Source organism: Ranitomeya imitator, chromosome 9 (assembly GCF_032444005.1).
Source record: "Ranitomeya imitator isolate aRanImi1 chromosome 9, aRanImi1.pri, whole genome shotgun sequence".
Classification (NCBI taxonomy): domain Eukaryota; kingdom Metazoa; phylum Chordata; class Amphibia; order Anura; family Dendrobatidae; genus Ranitomeya; species Ranitomeya imitator.
In genome coordinates this window covers 135,405,190-135,428,865 of record NC_091290.1, presented here as the reverse complement: position 1 = coordinate 135,428,865, position 23,676 = coordinate 135,405,190, and the positions used below count along the sequence as shown (strand labels likewise).

At 45.5% G+C, this 23,676-nt stretch overlaps 1 protein-coding gene and 1 long non-coding RNA gene across 3 annotated transcripts in view; one reads left to right on the top strand and one right to left on the bottom strand.

Moving 5' to 3' along the window:
- The window catches only part of LOC138649035 (uncharacterized), a 36,948-nt gene extending 13,756 nt beyond the window's left edge, over positions 1-23,192 (top strand). Inside the window, exon 2 of the long non-coding RNA XR_011315228.1 lies at positions 22,708-23,192. This is a non-coding gene — a long non-coding RNA (uncharacterized lncRNA). The remainder of the gene's footprint in view (positions 1-22,707) is intronic.
- PMFBP1 (polyamine modulated factor 1 binding protein 1) overlaps positions 1-23,676 on the bottom strand; it is a 127,751-nt gene that overhangs the window by 86,714 nt on the left and 17,361 nt on the right. The window contains exon 3 of one of the 2 annotated variants that reach the window (XM_069739112.1): positions 3,269-3,349. The exons of the other annotated variant lie outside the window; for it this stretch is intronic. Coding sequence (XP_069595213.1) covers positions 3,269-3,349 — 81 coding nt within the window. The remainder of the gene's footprint in view (positions 1-3,268; positions 3,350-23,676) is intronic. 2 annotated transcript variants of the gene reach the window in all.

The window sequence follows — 23,676 nt, the reverse complement described above, 5'->3', positions numbered from 1 at the left end:
CTCAATCAAGAAAATTATATCCGCAAATGAAGAGAACGTTTGGAAAGAGGCAGGACATGTCGAACCCCATCAATACCGACCCGTTTGGCTAACAGACTAGTATGCAGCATGGTTGCAGGTGGGTGAGGGGTGAGGATCGGTCATGTCTGATTTTGGACGGACGATGCCTTTATTGTAGAGAGAGGTAACCCAGGGGTCTCATAGACAATTTGTTTTCTAAGGGTCACTACCGTCTTTCTGTCACCGATATTCATTGGTCGCTTCCTCTGTCTGTCATGGAATCCAAGTCGCTGATTGGTCGTGGCAAAATGCCCACGACCAATCAGCAACGGGCCCAGTCCGGCGGCAACATGGCCGCTCCTTCCTCCCCGCAGTCAGTGCCCGCTCCATACTCCCCTCCAGTCATCCAGTCAGCCCTCACAAAGGGTTAATGCCAGCATTAATGGACCACGTTATGCCGCGGTGTAACGCACTCTATTAACGCTGCTATTAACCCTGTGTGACCAACTGTTTTACTATTGATGCTGTCTATGCAGCATGCAGTGGGCAATGTACTACGCGGGCCGGGCAATATGCTACGCGGGCCGGGCAATATGCTACGCGGGTCGAGCAATATGCTACGCGGGCCGAGCAATATGCTACGCGGGCCGTGCAATATACTACGAGGACTGGGCAATATACTACGCGGGCTGTGCAATATACTACGCGGGCTGTGCAATATACTACGCGGGCTGTGCAATATACTATGTAGCTAGGCAATATACTACGAGGACTGTGCAATATACTACGTGGACTGTGCAATATACTACGAGGACTGTGCAATATACTACGTGGACTGTGCAATATACTATGTAGCTGGGCAATATACTACGAGGACTGTGCAATATACTACGTGGACTGTGCAATATACTACGTGGAGTGTGCAATATACTACGTGGGCTGTGCAATATACTATGTAGCTAGGCAATATACTACGAGGACTGTGCAATATACTACGTGGACTGTGCAATATACTACGTAGCTGGGCAATATACTACGAGGACTGTGCAATATACTACGTGGGCTGTGCAATATACTACGTGGGCTGTGCAATATACTACGAGGACTGTGCAATATACTACGTGGACTGGGCAATATACTACGAGGACTGTGCAATATACTACGTGGACTGTGCAATATACTATGTAGCTGGGCAATATACTACGTGGAGTGTGCAATATACTGCGTGGGCTGTGCAATATACTACGTGGGCTGTGCAATATACTACGTAGCTGGGGAATATACTACGAGGACTGTGCAATATACTACGTGGACTGTGCAATATACTATGTAGCTGGGCAATATACTACGAGGACTGTGCAATATACTACGTGGGCTGTGCAATATACTACGTGGGCTGTGCAATATACTGCGTGGGCTGTGCAATATACTACGTGGGCTGTGCAATATACTACGTGGGCTGTGCAATATACTACGTGGGCTGTGCAATATACTACGTAGCTGGGGAATATACTACGAGGACTGTGCAATATACTACGTGGGCTGTGCAATATACTATGTGGCTGGGCAATATTCTACGTAGCTGGGCAATATACTAGGAGGACTGTGCAATATACTACGTGGACTGTGCAATATACTATGTAGCTGGGCAATATACTACGAGGACTGTGCAATATACTACGTGGACTGTGCAATATACTACGAGGACTGTGCAATATACTACGTGGACTGTGCAATATACTACGAGGACTGTGCAATATACTACGTGGACTGTGCAATATACTACGTGGACTGTGCAATATACTACGAGGACTGTGCAATATACTACGTGGACTGGGCAATATACTACGTAGCTGGGCAATATACTACGTAGCTGGGCAATATACTACGAGGACTGTGCAATATACTACGTGGGCTGTGCAATATACTACGAGGACATGCATATTCTAGAATACCCGATGCGTTAGAATCAGGCCACCATCTAGTAGAAAACATAAAAGTGATCGGGAGTGTATGAGAAAGATGGGCAAGATAGCAGCTGGCGGAAAGACTGGCCGAACCATCCAAACCAAGTGTACTTCAGTGGTAAGAATAGGGATGAGGCACCAACCTGTCACACCAATTCAAAATATGCTTAAAGAGACTGTGTAGGATTCAATAAATATGGCTATAGTAGGTGTAAGAATAATAGTATTAGCAAATACCTCTAATTAGAAATGTAGTATAGTTCTTCTGATTCGCTATGTTGCTTACATCATGTGCAGGGCATGGCAGTAGCTTAGGTATCCATGGTTATGACCACTCAAATAGTAACAGTTAGTTACCATGGATACCTAAGCTAATGCAAGGACCTGCACATGGGTAATCAGAAGAACTATACTAGATTTCGAATCCTATTAATATTACACATACTTCATACTGGGATAGGATCTTTGGGATGGGAATAACCCTTTAATGGTCTGACTGCGGGTCTCCTGAGCCCATGGTAACATTTCCCGGCCTGGGCATGGCGGTTTGTATATGGGCTGTGAATTACGTCCATCCAAACATATTTCCTCGTTTTTCCTGATAAAACTGGGGTGTAGGGAACCATTTTTTTGGCAGTGGTATGTACACTTCTTTGCATGCTCAATTCCAGCATGCCATCTGGGGGAAACCCCGACGTCTGTGTCTTCCTTCATAGGCTAAGAAGACCCCCAAAAAGGTGTAGAAAGGCCCCTCGTCTCCCTGAAATCCAGAGGCGGTAATCTGCTGACGTGTCCCCTACATATCTGCCTGTGCCGGCGGGTCTGTGTGTAAATGTCAAAGTGCGTTAGGGTAGGAGAAGGAAGGATGTGCGCTGCGCCTGGGAAAATGTCGCCATGATCCGTGCATCCTGAGAAAAAGGCCGACGCAGCATATATATCTGTTATATACCGGCCTGCTGACAAAATAGAGGACGAGCAGAGACGACGGTCTTCAGGGTAACCATCTCTTAATATATCGTTACCAACACAAACGGCCAAAGAGTGCAAACATGGAGCCCCTGCGTCCCCCCATTGCCTGTGTGATTGGGAAGAAAAGAAGAGAAGTAATAAAAATGTAATTACATAAAAATGCTAACGATATTCCATCTGGCCTAGTGGGCTCCTCGGCTCCACGTCTCGCCATTACTGCAGCTCACAGCGACAGAATAATGGAAGTATTAACAGAGGGGGGCCGAGGAATCCTTATTAATCTGATGCATGAGGAATAGCAGCCATCATTACAGGGACGGGCAGGGACTCACGGATATTCCTGCCTGCAGCCGCTCGCTGTTCAGCGGGGAGCTCGACGCTGCTCCGCTCTCCGTTGCCCTGGAAACTGACTCCTGCAAAATAAAGATTATTAAAGCGCATATGATTATGGGCCGCCGCCACCGCCGAATCACATTCTTATCACACAAATTTCATTTTTTTCAGCCCAAATTGCATTTCAGAGCCCCCTCGTCCGCCCCCCGCTACCCAATCACGCGCAAAAATCTGACATAACCTTCTAGCCTCCTACACACGGCTTGAATAATGACATGCAAGGATTTTAGATACACAATGGGCTCAGACAATTCAAATGTGATAAAAAAAAAAAATAGGAACCATAAAATGCAAAAAAATAAAAATAAAAATGCAAGAACTGAACGACCAAGATGATTTTCAATAATGTCACATGCATATATATGTTAAAGTCCATCCACCTAGGACGATGTTGCATACTTTTACGCATCGATATATTGTCTCTTTGTGAGGGATTGCACAGTAGATAGCAGCAGCCGAGGCGCAATTCCCTGCACTTGCCAGCAGAGGGAGCTCCAGACCTTCAGGGGAGACGGTCTCAGGAGCGTTAATGATCGCACCCTGCCACACGGCGTGCACAGGCCCCATAAATAAATCATGGAGCCCAAAAGCCCGCTGCAACCCTTCTACAGACCCGCTGCAAGCCTTTGTCTTTAAAGTGAAGGGGAAACAACGTGGCTTTTCTAGGGATGTAACATCAATATGTATCGTACATTATTAATATATATATATATATATATATATATATATATATACATATACATACACACATACATACATACATACATACATATACACATACACATACATACTCACAGCACACGGATTATAAATGTATATGGGGGGGTTGCATAAATGTCGTCAATAGCCATAGCCAGGACATTACAAGAGTTTACATAGATGAAGATTTGGCCATATTGCTGGCGCAGAGTAGCGGTATATGTGATGGTTTCCAATTGGCGATAGACGTGTCACTAACAGGAGGCCGGCGGCTGGCGGAGGAAGAAGGAGGATACAGGCCAGAGGGCGAAGCAATGAGCAGGAAAATTCACTGACCGATTTCTATAAAATGGAGACGCGGACTTTGTTTTATAAGATACGGACGTCATCAACGATAAAGGGGGTTTACATACATGACGCTAGCTTGGGGCCTGAAAACGTGCCGACAGGTATCAACTTATCAGCCTATTCTGCCGATAAAAAAAAAAGAAGCAGATAGGCTACGTTCACACTAGCGTTGTGCGCCGCTGCGTCGGCGACGCGACGCACAACGCACCGAAAAACGCGTGCAAACGCACGCAAAAACGCTGCGTTTTTCGACGCGTGCGTCGTTTTTTGACGAAAATCGGACGCAAGAAAAATGCAACTTGTTGCGTTTTCTTGGTCCGACGCTAGCGTCAAAAAAGACGCACGTGTCGGAAAACGCAACAAGCAAAAACGCATGCGTCCCCCATGTTAAACATAGGGGCGCATGACGCGTGCGTCGCCCGACGCTAGCGCGACGCACACTAGCCGAACGCTAGTGTGAACGTAGCCTAACTGCCAAGTTTTCTGGCATTAACAGTCACTTCCATCTTCTGCCCATACAAGCAGTTGATATCCATTCAATATCGAGATGTTGAGTTAAAGGGAGGAAGAAGTGGTGAAAGGGCAGATGCCTCGTCAACATACATCTTAGTATGATCCCTTTAAGTGCCACTGTTGGTTTTGGGCATGTTGGCTGACATCTATAAAACCACTCACTTCCGCTCCCCTGATCAAAATAGAAAAGTGTGTAAATCAGGCTGTGACGGATCGGCGGTGAATATTACAATCACCTCTAGGACAACATCTGCTCGGGCCGCGGCGCCCCCCACCCTCCGCCTTCTGCTTCTGCCTGTGGATATATCTGTTTAGAATAATATGCATAAATGTGGCTGCAAAACAGATCTGTAATGTTTCATTTGTGTGTGTGGCAGAGTCATAGCCTACCTTCTATCTGATAACGAGAAGCCAAAGACACGAGGCATCCGCGCAGGAAATGTGGGGTTACACTGGAGGTACAGGTGGGGAACCCAGACCCAGGGAAAGGGTCATCTAGGTACGTGTCCTTCTTTATACTAGTAATACCCGTAGGGATGACTGTACACCACGCCATAAAAGTCTGCAAGATAAGTGCTTCCAGAGGTATCCCGGAGACACTTATACAACTTATCCCGCCTGGACGAAAAGCATTTTATTATTATTATTATTATACATTTTTATAGCGCCATTTATTCCATGGCGCTTTACATGTGAATACGGGGCAAATATAGACAAATACATTAAACATGAGCAGATAACAAGGCACACGAGTACATAAGGAGAGAGGACCCTGCCCGCGAGGGCTCACAGTCTGCAGGGGATGGGTGAGGATACACTAGGAGAGGGAAGAGCTGGCTGTGCGGCTGTTCAGTAGGTTGAGGATCACTGCAGGCTGTAGGCTTGTCGGAAGAGATGAGTCTTCAGGTTCTTTTTGAAGGTTTCTATGGTAGGCGCAAGTCTGATGTGTTGGGGTAGAGAGTTCCAGAGTATGGGGGAAGCACGGGAGAAGTCTTGGATGCGGTTATGGGAAGAAGAGATGAGAGGGGAGTAGAGAAGGAGATCTTGGGAGGATCGGAGGTCGCGTGTAGGTAGGTACCGGGAGCATTGAGATTGATGTAGGTTCAGTGAGCTCTATGCCCAACTTACAGGGGTCTCTTCATTCTTTATAATGAGGCTCCAGTAAAAAGTTAATCGCTATGGGTCTGATCTGGGAAAGTATTTTTGAGCCATGCTTCACCTATGATGGCAGCGGTAAAGTAATATTATATGGTGCCCAAACAAATGAATAGGTGACCATATGGAACATGATCGTGACCAGTCCATATGAAACATGATCGTGACCAGTCCATATGGAACATGATCGTGACCAGTCCATATGGAACATGATCGTGACCAGTCCATATGGAACATGATCGTGACCAGTCCATATGGAACATGATCGTGACCAGTCCATATGAAACATGATCGTGACTAGTCCATATGAAACATGATCGTGACCAGTCCATATGAAACATGATCGTGACCAGTCCATATGGATCATGATCGTGACCAGTCCATATGAAACATGATCGTGACCAGTCCATGTGAAACATGATCGTGACCAGTCCATATGAAACATGATCGTGACCAGTCCTTATGAAACATGATCGTGACCAGTCCATATGAAACATGATCGTGACCAGTCCATATGAAACATGATCGTGACCAGTCCATATGAATCATGATCGTGACCAGTCCATATGAAACATGATCGTGACCAGTCCATATGAAACATGATCGTGACCAGTCCATATGAAACATGATCGTGACCAGTCCATATGAAACATGATCGTGACCAGTCCATATGAATCATGATCGTGACCAGTCCATATGAAACATGATCGTGACCAGTCCATATGAAACATGATCGTGACCAGTCCATATGAAACATGATCGTGACCAGTCCATATGAAACATGATCGTGACCAGTCCATATGAATCATGATCGTGAGCAGTCCATATGAAACATGATCGTGAGCAGATGGATTCACATATTCAGTGTCCCTTTTTCGAGCGCCTCCACTGATGTAGATTGTGCTACTTCTGCCGCTGCATGCTAAGCTAATTTTTCCCAGCATTTTGGCAAAACCTGACAACCCCTACTATAAGGCAACACAGCTGTTAGGTGGAACAGAGAAAGAGAGAAGATCAACTGAAGCCAAAAGGCTTCCAATGGAGTAAAGTCATGTGTGATCATGCCAACTATTTCCAGTATGGTCTGAAGCTTCTGCAATGGACCCAAGGCCAAGTGCAACAATTCATAGGAATAACAGCCATGGGTCGTGGTCTGTACACGTGGACTTGAACTTGACAGCCTATTCAGTTGAGTTTGGGAGATCTGTGGCCAGTCCAGGAATCATGGACCGTGACAAAGGGGTGTGTGAATGCTGCCTAAAGCGGATTATTCACATTAGATGGTTTCCAACCAAACGACATTACAGCCGACTCTACCGTACATGGGAATGCTCATTCTTTATGAGAAAGCCACCGGCTGACACATTGGCTGGCAACTTATCTCCGGAGGAACAGCCCGAACGGCAGTCCAAAATTGGACATGTCTGATAGACATCTCCTCCAACAATCGGTCGGCTGGTACCGCCATACAAGTAAGACTGTTGGCTGAACCTGTTGGTATCACCGGCTGCGGCCAACATTAGTCTGTGCATGGAGGACTTAAGACACCCTAGATCTCCACAAGGAGAACCAGTGCCTCCATTAACTTGTGATGGATCAGGATGTGTTCCTTGAGTGCCTATAGTCACATCCACTGTATGAGACATTGCTGAAAAAGTGATGGATGCATATCATCGTTATTGTACTGAGCATATACTGAAGCAGGGCAATTAGAGACTCACATAGGCCAAGATGACCGCTTGCAACGGTCAAGTAAACATTGGTAACCTGTTAGTATATCTCCCACCAGAGATGTGCAGCCCTCACAAAGACACACATTAACACAAGGACACACTATAGGGTCCCAGCCATCCCCCACGTGGTTGAATCAAAGCCGTTACCTGCTGGGGAGGAAAGAGGAAAAAAAAAAAAGAAAAAGAAACATGCTTTGCAGTTGGAAACCTGTTTCTAATCAGGACGGATACTCCTGTGGGGTCAGATAAAAGTGATTAGCTTATTAAAAGCATAGCTTTGCTATTTAATAAGCAAAAAAATGATTAGGAATTCTACCAGAGAAGCTGATAATTTCAGCCTTTCTAGTTAAGACGGCAAAATTGCATTCATTATTAGTGTCTGGATTCATTAACAATTCAATTTATAGATATTAATGCTTATAATGCATGCCTCGCTTGCCAAAACTTGGACGAGAAATTGTTTCAATTAACTTTCATGGATCAGGAGTCCTACAGGAGAAGTATTTTTAGACAAAAAGATACAAACACTTCCCTCCAGCAATGCTAATGCACAGATGGATCTCTCCCAGTAAGGTCACTGGGACTCAAGGAGATGGTGGGGCCAAATTACTTTCTGGGGGAGATAAGACAAAACAGATGCCCGCTGACGTCCTGTGCATTTGGATTACTTCTTTCAATTGCCATTTGAAAAATATTTACTGTGAATCCTAAAGAAGCTGGCTTGATGGTTTGGAAAAAATTTTTTTTTAGTTTGGACTGGTGTGTACTGGTATGCCCATGTATTTTGCATTAGTATACAACCTGGAGCTCCACTTTATACAGGAGGAGCACCACATATGCTGTCCTTTTGCACACATTAGGGCAGGGGTGTAATACATTTTTTGGTCCAAGGGCCACATTGCCATACTGAACCAATCCCAAAAGCCATAAAAAATTAATTACATGAACGCATCACCAGAACCACCGTCCGTACATGAATGCAGCGCCACTACCACTGTCAGTACATGAATGCATTGTCAGAACCATCAATACGTGAATGAAGAGCCAGAATTACCGTTAGTATGTGAATGCAGCACCAGAACTACAGTTAGTACATGAATGCAGCACAAAAACCACTGTCAGTACATGAATGAAGTGCAAGGACCGTCAGTACAAGAACAAAGTGCCAGAACCACCGCCAGTACATGAATGCTCATGGTTAGGAAGTTGTTCTCGAATAGAAGCAATGCTACCAGGGAAGAAAAGCTCTGCCATATGTAATTGTATATGGCTTACAGGGGTAGACTTTTACAGTTTCCTTTTAACAGTACTCAGAAAATGATGTGTTGTTGAACCGTGGTGAAAAAAATATTGCAATCCATTAAAAAAAAAAAAAAAAATTTTATATATATATCTCATTTCCACAGCAATGTTTACTTATCCTGAGATCCTTTCTAGTTTTTTTTTTTTTTTTTGGGGGGGGGGGGGGGGGGGTTAAATAAAGGATATCCTAAATCTCCAAGGAAATATAGGAATATTTAGGGTAATTTCATAACCCATTTACATCATATGCAATAAAATCGAGCATACTAATTCAAGAATGAAAAGCAGTAGCCGATGAACACCAGTGACTAATGTCATTCTTCTTGGCACATATACGACATATTCATGTAAGAAATCCATGTGCTAGCCTTCATTCCAACCAGAGTAAACAGGCAATTCAGACACGTGTGAAAGCACCCCTAAGACACCGCATTCAGTTGTGCTCAAAAGTTTACATACCCCGGCAGAATTTTTGCTTTCTTGGCCTTTTTTCAGAGAATATGAATGATCACACCAAAACGTTTTCTCCACTCATGGTTAGTGGTTGGGTGAAGCCATTTATTGTCAAGCTACTGTGTTTTCTTTTTTTAAATCATAATGACAACCCCAAACATCCGAATGACCCTGATGAAAAGTTCACATACCCTGGTGATTTTGGCCTGAAGTTGACACAAATGGGTTTGAATGGCTACTAAAGGTAACATCCTCACCTGTGACCTGTTTGCTTGTAATCAGTGTGTGCATAAAAGCTGAGTAAGTTTCTGGGATCCTGAGAGACTCTTGCATCTTTCATCCAGCCACTGACTTTTCTGGATTGTGAATAATGGGGAAGGCAAAAGAATTGTCAGTGGATCTATGGGAAAAAGTAGTTGACATGTATAAAACAGGAAAGGGATACAAAAAGATATCAGAGGAATTGATAATGCCAGTCAGCACCAATCAAACTGTGATTAACAAATGGAAAATCAGGGGCTTTAAAAACAAAACCACGGACTGGTAGACCAGCAAAAAATCTGTTCCACAACTGCAAGAAAAATTGTTCGGGATGCAAAGAAAAACCCACAAATAACAGCAGCTGAAATACAGGACTCTCTGAAAACTAGCGGTGTGGCTGTTTCAATATACACAATAAGGAGGCAGTTGAAGAATAATGGGCTGCTTGGTCAAGTCGCCAGAAAAAAGCCATTACGGCGAAAAATGCAACAAAGTATTGATCCAACAATACACAAAACAGCACAGAGACAAGTCTCAAAACTTCTGAAACAAGGTAATTTTGATTGATGAGACCAAAGTTGAACATTTTGTCCACAAAGATAAAGGTTACATTTGGAGAGAGGTCAACAAGGCCTATGATGAAAGGAACACCAATCCTACTGTGAAGCATGGAGGGGGGGGGGGGTCGCTGATGTTTTGGGAATGTGTAAACTACAAAGGCACAGGAAACTTGGTCAAAGCTGAAGGAAAGATGAATGCAGCAAGTTATCAGGAAATACTGGAGGCAAATTTGCACTCATCAGCCCAGAAGATGCGCATGAGACGTACGTGGAAGTTCCAATATGACAATGATCCAATACACAAGGCCAAGTCGACCAGTTATTGGCTACAGCAGAACACAGTGAAGGTTCTGGAGTGGCCATCTCAGTCTCCTGACCTCAATATCATTGAGCCACTCTGGGGAGATCTCAAGTGCGCAGTTCATGCTAGACAGCCCAGGAATTTACAAGAACTGGAGGCTTTTTGCCAAGAAGAGTGGGCAGCTTTACCATCTGAGAAAATAAAGAACCTCATCCACAACTACCAGAAAAGACTTCAAGCTGTCATTGATGTTAGAGGGGGCAATAAACGATATTAAGAAATGGGGCATGTGAACTTTTGATCAGGGTCATTTGGATGTTTTGAGTTGTCATTTTGATTTAAAAAGAGAAAACACAGCAGTGTGACAATAAATGTCTAATGACTGGAGAAAAACTTTTGGTGTTATCATACATATACTCTGAAAAAAGGTCAAGAAAGCAAAAATTCTGCCGGAGTATGTAAACTTGTGAGCACAACTGTAGCGCAGTTTGTGACTGAACAGCATGGATAATGCAAGGATATAGACATCAACTCTTGTTTCATAGACTGAGAACTTCGGGATTTTTTTTCCTTAAAGAGGCAGTAACAAAGAAGGATGATGTGCATCTTGTGCTCTGTTTAGCAAGGTTGTTCCTATAGCTCTGAGTATAGTACAATAAAGAGGACACACGGGGCCAAGAATCTTTCTTTTGATGCTCCTCAAGACTCTGTATCATTCTCTAAAGGTTCGGTGAGTCAGGCACTGATTCTCAAGGTTGCAATGTCTGTATGACATTACCCAAAGTAGCTTATTTCTATTCACTCCTTGTTAATGTCTCTTGGAAGAGCCTCTAAATGCCCCGACTGTTTCAGCAAAGCAAACAATACAGAGAATATAATTGTGTTATAAGAGTGAAGATGGAGCAGAAAAAGCATTATAATATAGCGATATTAAGGTTGGAGAACACAACAGAACCACGGGTAGAGGAGGCCGTATGGGGGCACACGGCACAGCCGCATGGGGGCACACGGCACAGCCGCATGGGGGCACACGGCACTGCCGCATGGGGGCACACGGCACTGCCGCATGGGGGCACACGGCACTGCCGCATGGGGGCACACGGCACAGCCGCATGGGGGCACACGGCACAGCCGCATGGGGGCACACGGCACAGCCGCATGGGGGCACACGGCACTGCCGCATGGGGGCACACGGCACTGACGCATGGGGCACACGGCACTGACGCATGGGGGCACTGATGCATGGGGGCACACGGCACTGACGCATGGGGGCACTGATGCATGGGGGCACACGGCGCTGCCGTATGGGGGCACACGGCGCTGCCGTATGGGGGCACACGGCGCTGCCGTATGGGGGCACACGGCGCTGCCGTATGGGGGCACACGGCGCTGCCGTATGGGGGCACACGGCGCTGCCGTATGGGGGCACACGGCGCTGCCGTATGGGGGCACACGGCGCTGCCGTATGGGGGCACACGGCGCTGCCGTATGGGGGCACACGGCGCTGCCGTATGGGGGCACACGGCGCTGCCGTATGGGGGCACACGGCCCTGATGCATGGGGGCACACGACACTGATGCATGGGGGCACACGGCACTGCTGTATGGAGTGCGGCAAGTTCAACACATTTTCCCCAATAATACTGCAAAATGGGTGTAGTAACATGGCCTTGTGCATGATCCCTCGGGGTCATTTACAAACTAGTAAACCTGCCTGGAATGAGAGGTGTAAGTATTGGCTTTAAAAAAGTACCCACAGTGGTCCTAAAAGACACACATGCATTCCTACCGGCCCCTTGCCACACCTAAACACTACTGCCTATGTTCCCCTGGGCACTCGGTCTTCCTGTTCCGGAAGGCGGCATCTGGTGGTTGCTGCAGCTAATCATTAACCACCGATTGGTTGCAGTGGTCACATTTCATCGGTGTCGAGACAAAGTGCTAGGAAACTTTATCTTCCAGTTCCGAAGATATTGTGGCTGATCCGGTTATCAGTGGGAACAACTGGCTACAACAGTTACCAGACACCCCCAACTGGAATATCAGTCATGAGACAGGTGACACCGCCCGTATTACTGCAGAGAAATGGGAAGCCAGTAAGACAGCAGGTTTTTTATGATTTATTATTATTTTAGGACTGAATTTGACCTCTCTGGTGCTTTCAACTGGAAACTGTTAGAGACCAGTTAAACATAACCAGGTTTTTTTCTCCACAAACTCAACTTTGAGAACTTTTAAAAGTTCTTAAGAAAGAACTGAAAAAAATTTTTTTTTTTTTTTTTTTTTTTAAATCCAGAAAAAGGAAAATCTGGTGTCAGTACAAAGTAAAAGAAAAAAAAGGGGGGAATTTTTTAGATATAGTTATGCTCCGTGCCAGCAAACGAGCATTTTTGGGGCATTTGGCACATGGCATATATTGGGCTGGAGTCTAGGGCCAAGCAAATGAGCTGCACTTGACTCGCTGTCGTTCTGCCTAAATAATGAGCTTTTGGTTGATCTAGTTCATTAGAAAGAGTAAACACAAGGAGAAAGCCTCTGAATAGGGGGCCTTTTCCACTCTGCCTGTTTTATTGCTGCTTATTTGGTTAGGCATATTAGCATGAGAAAAGCATTCTCAGCATATAATTAAATAGCTGGGAGAGACACGCGTCCAGGCCGGAAACAACAATAGGGAGAGCTTTCTGGGTAGATCAACCTTCCCCAATAAATATTTTGGGGGGGGGGAGATTTATTGCAGATTCCTGAAAAGGACACGGTACACTTATTACTGAGTGAGCGGGTAGATTATCTCACATGACAATTATGGGTTTGGAGCCCACCAAGTGGTTTGGAAGAGGTGGGGTTTTTACGGTTGTATAGCACAGCCTCCGAGCCCGCTAACAAAGCCGCACGTCCATATGTGATCACAGGGAATAATCAGTATACAAGAAGAAAGCTCTAAAGTGCCCCCTATTGGTGAAGAGCTAATTTGCATACATTTTCCCAGGGAGCATAGCAAGGCATATCATTCTCTCTATTCCAAGTACCTCCTAAAGTTTAGTCAAAAACCCGTAAAGTCCGATTCTGTTGTCTTTCATCAACATCTCATTTCTTCTTGACTACTAAACGTTTGCCTAAATTTAAGAACAATAATATGGTACAGGCTCAGCTCCTGAGAGGGCGTCATACAGTTCCTATCGACCACTGACAATAATACGTCATAAGTTGTTTTGGGGGTTAGGGCCCCTGCTTTTGGCACACATGCCAGTCTAATGTATGTCCAGAAACTGTCTGCAACTTGCCACTCATTGTTTTACCAGTCGGTGGTTCCTCCTAATCTGCTTTCTATCAGCATAATAAGTGCTTGAACAGCATTTCTCTCACTTCCCTGTATGCATTAGGCCTCTTTCACAGTTCCGTCATTTGGCATCCGTCGCAATCCATCGTTTTGGGCAAAAAAACGGATCCTGCAAATGTGCTCGCAGGATGCGTTTTTTGTCCATAGACTTGTATTAGCGACGGATCGCGACGGATGGCCACACGTTGCATCCGTCGTGTTTTAGCCGACCGTCGTCACAAAAAAAACGTTCAAGTGAATGGTTTTTTTGTCCGTTGCGTCTGCCATTTTCTACCGCGCATGCGCGGCCGAAACTTCGCCCCCTCCTCCCTGGACTTCAGAATGGGCAGTGGATGCGTCGAAAAACTGCATCCGCTGCCCACGTCATGCAGAAATTTCAAAACGTGCGTCAGCCCGACGCATAGCGACGGACCCGTACCGACGCAAGTGTGAAAGTAGCCTTAATCTGGTCACTATGCAATGGCTTGCTTGCCCTGAATTTAAAGACCACCTCTCTGTTATGCAGTTTGACAGATAAGAGAACAGAAGCAAAAAGAAAAAAAAAAATGCGCCTCCAAATGGCCCGGCCAGCGCCTCCCACAGGGGGAGATCAAACAGCCCAGCCAGCGTCTCCCACGGGGTGGACAAAATGGCCCAGCCAGCGCTTCCTGCGGGGGAGACCAAACCACCCGGCCAGACCCTCCTACTGGGGAGACCAAAGGGCCCGGCCAGAACCTCCCGCAGGGAGAGACCAAAGGGACAGGCCAGATCCTCCTACTGGGGGAGACCAAACGGCTCGGCCAGACTCTCATACTGGGGAGATCATACGACCTAACCTGCGCCCACAGCAGGGGGAGATCATACGACCTAACCTGTGCCTCCCGTGGGGAGACCAAACGGCCCGGCCAGGGCCTCCCATGGGGGAGACCAAACGGCCTGGCCACACCCTCCCAGGAGGGAGACCAAACGGCATGGCCAGACCCTTCTACTGGGGAGATCACACGAACCTAGCCAGTGCCTCCCACGGGGGGAGATCATACGAACCAGCCCGCACCTCCCACAGGAGAGACCAAATGACCCAACTAACAACAACACTGCCACCACCTTTTTGGGGGTAAGAGCGATAGATTGTTTGTCACATTATTTACCAAATAAGATCACCTCTTCTAACAGTACAGAGAACATTTAAAGAAGGAAGAAGAGGTCAAATGAGATTTCCAACTCACGAGTAAATAAGTGTATTCCAGGCAGTCCTAACCTACTTTTTTGACGTTTCGGCGATCACAGAAGGCAACACCCGTCCAGATCAGACTATTTTATTTTTGTTGTCAGATGCCTTTAACAAACCGCAACTATGACCTGAATGATTGAGGCATAACAGATGTTTGAGATTAACATTAAAATGAAGTGCTTGGCTTTTCGAGCTTACACCAAATCCTCCCCACCCCTTATATAAAAAAAAAAACAAAAAACACTTATCCGGTTCAAAACAGAGAGAGGAAAGACAGACGCCGATATCACGGTGCGGATCAATGAGCGAGCCGTAAAGGGAAGGCTGTATTGGCAAATCATTTTAAAGCCTCTCAATAACTGTCTGTTACCGTTCTCACTCGTACAACAACCCTCAGGACGAGACGCGGAAGAGATCATGTGCGGAAAACACAGGAGGATAATATTTTACTAATAAAACAGACATGTCTGCCTTACAAAACCCCCCCGTTCCCCCAGCCCGAAAATTCCTCGCGGTTAAATACGTGGATAACAAACAAAACATTTTGATGCATCTCCTGCAGGGATACACACACAAGTTAATAATGAACCGAATGTAGCTGCAGTCAATAACAGTTTGCAAGGCTGATACTTTACAGATTGTGAATTTCAGGAGATCTACCAAATCTGATATAAAAAAAAAAAATGGGCACCGGGTGCCGTTCTTGAGGGTGGAAGGAAGAATGACGTACAGAGACGGAGAAGAGAAAAAAAAAATCATTATCTCCGTATGACCAGCAAAATCCATTCCAAAGACTAGAGTCATCTGTCTGTTAAATCTCACCGTGTCACCAGATCTCATTAATTCCTTGGCAGAGGCAGGTACCTGAAAATATTAGTTCATCAAAACTCGTGTTGTGATTACGAAGGACAAGACAGAAGGGTGGAATGCTGGTAATTATGGCGGCACATAGCGAGCGAAGGTCGCCTGACAAAGCGAGATGGCTGCATTCTTCTCGGGATCTGAAAGAAATATTCAGACTTCGCCTCAGCCATACAATGCATCGGAAGGCTGCAATTAACTGTACAGCTATAAACAATTAACACATGGAATTAACACACATGAAAGGAGCAATGGTGCCACATTACAGCCTATTATTGCTTAAGACAGAGATAGTGGAGGATCGCTTGTCATCTATACAGCTCTTTACATGCCATTCTCCAACGTGAGGTCTCTACAGAGCTACGCTACCAAGAGGCTCCACCACCTAGTCTGGTGTCTGCAAGTCAGCTCTTGTGCCTTCACGCCATGGAGTTTTAAAAGGGGTTTTGCAAAAACACCTGTCCCCCTGCTACAGTTGTAAAATCGAAAAAAATACAACCCCTGTGCTTTACTCACAATCCTGAGGTCCGGGGCAGAGTCTCCACCGAGGCTCCAGGTCCGGGGCAGAGTCTCCACCGAGGCTCCAGGTCCGGGGCAGAGTCTCCACCGAGGCTCCAGGTCCGGGGCAGAGTCTCCACCGAGGCTCCAGGTCCGGGGCAGAGGCTCCAGGTCCGGGGCAGAGTCTCCAGGTCCGGGGCAGAATCTCCAGGTCCGGGGCAGAGTCTCCAGGTCCGGGGCAGAGTCTCCACCGAGGCTCCAGGTCCAGGGCAGAGTCTCCACCGAGGCTCCAGGTCCAGGGCAGAGTCTCCACCGAGGCTCCAGGTCCAGGGCAGAGTCTCCACCGAGGCTCCAGGTCCAGGGCAGAGTCTCCACCGAGGCTCCAGGTCCAGGGCAGAGTCTCCACCGAGGCTCCAGGTCCAGGGCAGAGTCTCCACCGAGGCTCCAGGTCCAGGGCAGAGTCTCCACCGAGGCTCCAGGTCCAGGGCAGAGTCTCCACCGAGGCTCCAGGTCCAGGGCAGAGTCTCCACCGAGGCTCCAGGTCCAGGGCAGAGTCTCCACCGAGGCTCCAGGTCCAGGGCAGAGTCTCCACCGAGGCTCCAGGTCCAGGGCAGAGTCTCCACCGAGGCTCCAGGTCCAGGGCAGAGTCTCCACCGAGGCTCCAGGTCCAGGGCAGAGTCTCCACTGAGGCTCCAGGTCCAGTACCGAGGCTCCAGGTCCAGTGCAGAGTCTCCACCGAGGCTCACATATAAGTGAGCTCAGAGGCTAATGCAGTCAACTCCAGCAGAGCCGCTGTGCTCATCAACTGGCTGCAACGTTGTCAACTTGGTGTTAAGCGGGAAAACACCAACAGCATCCGAGGGACAGTGGTTTTCAAACAGCTGAAAATCCCTTTAAAGGTTCAAGAGAACGTTCGTGTGCACATTCTGTAACTTTTACATGGTTACCTGTTCCGCCTCTGTGCGGCCAGGAGCCGTTAATTGAATGATTAGATGCGGATACTCCATTAGGCACAAGGGACGACCAATAACCGCCCCTGTCCTGCACTCATGGGGGAGCCCAAAATATTTTGCTACAAGGGAGCAACTGTCCCCAAAAACATGAGATGGGGGGGGGGGAATTTAATAGTGAATCATCTAATCAGTAAAACCACGGACATATTATTTCTAATCTCTATTTTTTGCTGGTAGTTACTGTATTTTCTGTACATTATTATTATTTTCCTAGGTTCTTTTAACAGCTCTTAGAGACATGCTTTACAGCAGGGGTGGGAACCTTAGCCCCGTGGGCCGTTTACAGCCCTCAACCTTATATCCGGCCCCCAGGCAGATTTCTAGAGACCGCAGTACTTGGGCAGGCGGCTGTATATTGATGGCCGTCGGCTCATTAGTTTCTTCTTGCTCTGTGAGCACGTGCACCATGTTCACTACTGAACGCTGAGGAACGTGCAAAGAAAGAAAATGTCGTGACACCAGTGACAGAGTCAAGGACGTACTTTATGAGCGGAGTTAGAGTGTAATATCCAAGGATGGAGTAAAATATCCAAATGGCCCCTGGCAGAAAAAAAAGATTCCCAACCCCTGCTATACAGCAACCACGATTAGGAAACAATATTGTCTGGACATATTCTGTGGGAGAATGTTGTGTGCGTGCTCTGTGACCTGTGTATAGGAGGAGGAGGTGAGCTGTGACATCACCTATTGTGAATAGTGGATCCTGTGTTACCTACTGTATATAGAGGTGTTATCAGTCATTGTACAGGAGGAGGTGAGCTGTGACATCACCTATTGTGAATGGTGAATCCTGTGTTACCTACTGTATATAGAGGTGTTATCAGTCATTGTACAGGAGGAGGTGAGCTGTGACATCACCTATTGTGAATGGTGGATCCTGTGTTATCTACTGTATATAGAGGTGTTATCAGTCATTGTACAGGAGGAGGAGGTGAGCTGTGACATTGATGAAGCCACAAGTTTGGAAGTGAGTGGAGATCCCCTACAGGGAACACATAGAAGGGGACAGAATTGACTTATTAGACTGTGATAGTGATGTGTCCCATGGGTAGAGCGAGAAGAAGGTGGATTTGCACAGTGTAAACATGGGATCGCGTCCCCTGATCAGAACCCCAGTCTGACACAACACATACATACACATAGCTTTCCACCCTTGAACAACCTTGGTGAATTTGGTGATGGACTACAGACGGCGTCCGGGTCACGTCGGGGGCACTGATCTTGTGCTGCTGTTGTTAGGAAATCCAGCCTGTTATCTTCTTACTGGAGCAGGTATTATGTTTTTTTTTTCCCCCTTTAATACTATTTCGGGAGTAAATTGCTCGATTTTTAAATCCTCTGAAGATAAATTTAGATGAAGGCTCTGCCTCGGGGAAGCTGACCCCAGTCACCATAAGCTCCGGTGTTTTTATTCCTTTATTTTTAGCCCACCCCAATGTAATTTTCTCCGGTGCGGCTCGGAATGAGTTACAGCTGGACTCGCAGCTTAACCTATTAAGAGCATCTAAATATTCCTGCTCATTTGGCCGCCGTAGCCATCTTTCCAGGAAGCCATGCGCGCTACGGAGGTGTATAACCTTAATGGCTTGTTGTATGCCATTAGAAGGTATTGTACACTCATAAAACAATGACATTTTGATCAATGCTGTTAAGAGAATTATTGTCTTAACACAGAAAAGCTTTCCTGTTACAAGTTTAAAAATATGCCTTTAAAAGCTTTTTATTGAATGTCTCCGTCCCGGAGAAGGCAGGCGGTTGTGGCACGTGCTTGCCCTGAAATATTCTACATACAAAAGGAGGAGCTGTACGTCTACTACATACGCCGAGATATCTGCCCCGGATCCCCCCCGAGACCGCCATTCTGTCTGGCTCCACAATTTCACATAACAAATAGAGTGTCGAGGTGTCAGAAGAGCTCCGAGCACACCCCAGGCATGGAGATCTCGCTTTTATTGATACACCCCGAGACATTTATAACTCCGGCATCATGATGAAAAGAGCAAGAAGACTGCAGGCCTTCAGGGTTCTTAAAGGGGCAGCATGGATCACCGGGAAACCAATCATTTCCTATGGTATCAGATGAGAACGAAGTCATCCTGCACAGAAAACCTTCACTGCCGCTTGTTGTCAGTATCTAGGGTAGGAACACCTAGGACAACTGCTTTGGTCTTCCAATCCAATAAGATAAGTTAGAACATTCTTGGATTATTCATGGTTTATTTCTATAGTCTGAGGCACTAATAAAAGGCCATTTAAACAACTTTTTTTTTTGTTTATGTTCCAATCATTAGAAGGCGTTTACAGGTTTGACTGCAGAACTCACACTTGTCTCCTCATGCCTCCATTTCTCTTAAAGGGAATGAGTCATCAGAAAATGAATTATTGTTTATATCAAGTTTTTGTGAGAAATTTATTTTGTGTATCCTTACTGACTGGGTTACAGTGACAAGTAACACACAAATGGATAACACAGAATGCACCATTCACAATAGGTGATATCACAGCTCACCTCCTCCTCCTGTACAATGACTGATAACACCTCTATATACAGTAGATAACACAGAATGCACCATTCACAATAGGTGATATCACAGCTCACCTCCTCCTCCTGTACAATGACTGATAACACCTCTATATAGAGTAGATAACACAGGATCCACCATTCACAATAGGTGATGTCACAGCTCACCTCCTCCTCCTGTACAATGACTGATAACACCTCTATATACAGTAGATAACACAGGATCCACCATTCACAATAGGTGATGTCACAGCTCACCTCCTCCTCCCGTACAATGACTGATAACACCTCTATATACAGTAGATAACACAGGATCCATCATTCACAATAGGTGATGTCACAGCTCACCTCCTCCTCCTGTACAATGACTGATAACACCTCTATATACAGTAGATAACACAGGATCCATCATTCACAATAGGTGATATCACAGCTCACCTCCTCCTCCTGTACAATGACTGATAACACCTCTATATACAGTAGATAACACAGGATCCACCATTCACAATAGGTGATGTCACAGCTCACCTCCTCCTCCTGTACAATGACTGATAACACCTCTATATACAGTAGATAACACAGGATCCACCATTCACAATAGGTGATGTCACAGCTCACCTCCTCCTCCCGTACAATGACTGATAACACCTCTATATACAGTAGATAACACAGGATCCATCATTCACAATAGGTGATGTCACAGCTCACCTCCTCCTCCCGTACAATGACTGATAACACCTCTATATACAGTAGATAACACAGGATCCACCATTCACAATAGGTGATGTCACAGCTCACCTCCTCCTCCCGTACAATGACTGACAACACCTCTATATACTGTAGATAACACAGAATGCACCATTCACAATAGGTGATATCACAGCTCACCTCCTCCTCCTGTACAATGACTGATAATACCTCTATATACAGTAGATAACACAGGATCCACCATTCACAATAGGTGATGTCACAGCTCACCTCCTCCTTCTGTACAATGACTGATAATACCTCTATATACAGTAGATAACACAGGATCCACCATTCACAATAGGTGATGTCACAGCTCACCTCCTCCTCCCGTACAATGACTGATAACACCTCTATATACAGTAGATAACACAGGATCCATCATTCACAATAGGTGATGTCACAGCTCACCTCCTCCTCCTGTACAATGACTGATAACACCTCTATATACAGTAGATAACAATGGATCCACCATTCACAATAGGTGATGTCACAGCTCACCTCCTCCTGTATAATGACTGATAACACCTCTATATAAAGTAGATAACACAGGATCCACCATTCACAATAGGTGATGTCACAGCTCACCTCCTCCTCCTGTATAATGACTGATAACACCTCTATATACAGTAGATAACACAGGATCCACCATTCACAATAGGGGATGTCACAGCTCACCTCCTCCTCCCGTACAATACATATAATGTATGAACTGTGTTAAAATACCCTTAGACATCAGAAACAGGGGCAAAAGCCTCAATAAAATCCCACCTTCGAATTTCCTTAAAGCCTTTGCATTGCTGTGCTTATATTTGAGCATAAGGTGAGTGCTTCTGCCTCTCCCTCCGAGCAATAGGGAGGGTTCTCAGATTCCCACCTCAAAACTATTAAAAACAGTGGCCAAAAACATAGCAAAACTACTTATGCTTAATTTTAGATGCCATTTAAAGAGGACCTTTCACTGGATATTTTTCTTTATTTAAACAGTGTCCCCTCCAATTTTCGCTGTTCCACCGATTGTGGAATAGTTTTTCTTTTACTTTTGTGCCCTTCCGTTCGAAAGTTATGCCCCCTGGTACTAACGGTGCAAATTTTCCCTTCAATCAACTAGGCATATACGGTAAAGATTCTTTGTGGGCGTGTTTTTCCCCTGGCCAATGAAAACGTGGCCACGCCCCCAAAAGTTCTTTGGTATACGCCCAGTTGCTTCACGGTAAAATTTGCTTAATTATTACCAGGAGGAATAACTGTGGAATGGAGGGGCACAAAAGAAAAAGGAAAACTGTTCCAAAATCGGTGGTGTGGCGGCACTCAGTTTAAATGTTAAAAAAATCCAGTGATCCGTCCACTTTAAGGGATATTTACATCTTTACCATAACCAGTTAGGTTAGCACATGTCATATGGCAGAAAGTATAATGGCAGGATCAAAGTAAAATGGGTGCAACCAAAGAGAAAAGTCTGAATTGGAGCTGTATACCCAAAAGATTATTAAAGGGGTTGTCCAGGATGATTATAAAATGGTCTATTGGGATAGAAAATTTAAAAAAAATTAAAAAAAAAAAAAAACGGCCTGTAAAGATAATACAACATCTAAAAAAAAACTGATATAAAGTAGATACATTTCATCTGACAACCCGGGTCTAACACAAATTGACATGTTGCACAGTTCTGAAAATGGGTTCAGTCAAAAACATGGCGAAGGAGAAAAAAATAAAAAAAATAAAAAAAAAAAGAGCCTGATGTTTTATACACCGGGCAGATAATGGCTATGGTTGTACTATCCTGGTGCTTTTACAAAATACACATAATTTGAGGAAATAATGCAGAATATTGGTACAAGCTCATCTTGTATTTCTTTTTTTTTAGCTTTCAAAGTTCCGAGTCTTTCGAAGCGAATGAATCCCCCGGAGAGACTCCATAATGTATCAGCGGCTGCTTGGCAAGACATAATGCAAATATGTAAGAAGACATTCCGTATAGCAACAGGGGCTGAGAGATATCAAAGATTTCGCCGGCATCAGCCGGAGGATTCAATTACAGCTGTGAAATGAATGTGGATCTCGGTTCCTGGACTATAATGTGAACGGCACAAGAGGCTGTTACCGCCGCAGCGCCAATTTCCAGACACATCGCACCCCTGCTCTCCGAGAGCCGCTACAGTAATTGCTGTAGGACGCGCTCTTCGGAATTATAATTGCCAGCCACTGCACTCCCTTTCCTTTGTGAGAAATTCTGGGCGTGCGGAGGATAGCCAAATAACAGCCCATCTCCACACCTTCCAGCCGCGGCACACTCCAATCTCTCGCATGAGTAATGAAACAGAAAGGGATGCAAAAAAAAAAAAAAAACAACATCCCCCCATTTCTCCATCCCCCAATGCATGTTTAAAAAATAAAAATAAAAAAAATAAATAACTTATTCCGCACAAGTCAGATGTAAATGGAAGAAATGCATCACAATTTATAGTGTCACCGCCAGCTCTCAAACAGACGGGGAATATAAATGAAGAACTTAACTGCTTGGGACTGGGGAAAAAAGAATCATTCCCGAGCTTCTGGGGAAGAGGGGGCAGAAAAGAAGCCTCCTGTCTACATACGCTTATTGCACGCTCTACGGTTTTTAAATGAGAAGGCGATTTATCCCAGCTCCAAAACGCCACTATTAGGCCAAGTTCACACTAGGCGTTTTTTGCTTTTTTTTTTTAATGCAAAATTTTCAGCTGCGTTTTACGGTACTAGCAAAGTCTGACATGTCAGAAATGTCATGCACACAGCTTGGTTTGCTTTGCATGTTTTTTTTTTTGCACAATGAAGCACGTCACTTGTTTCATTCATT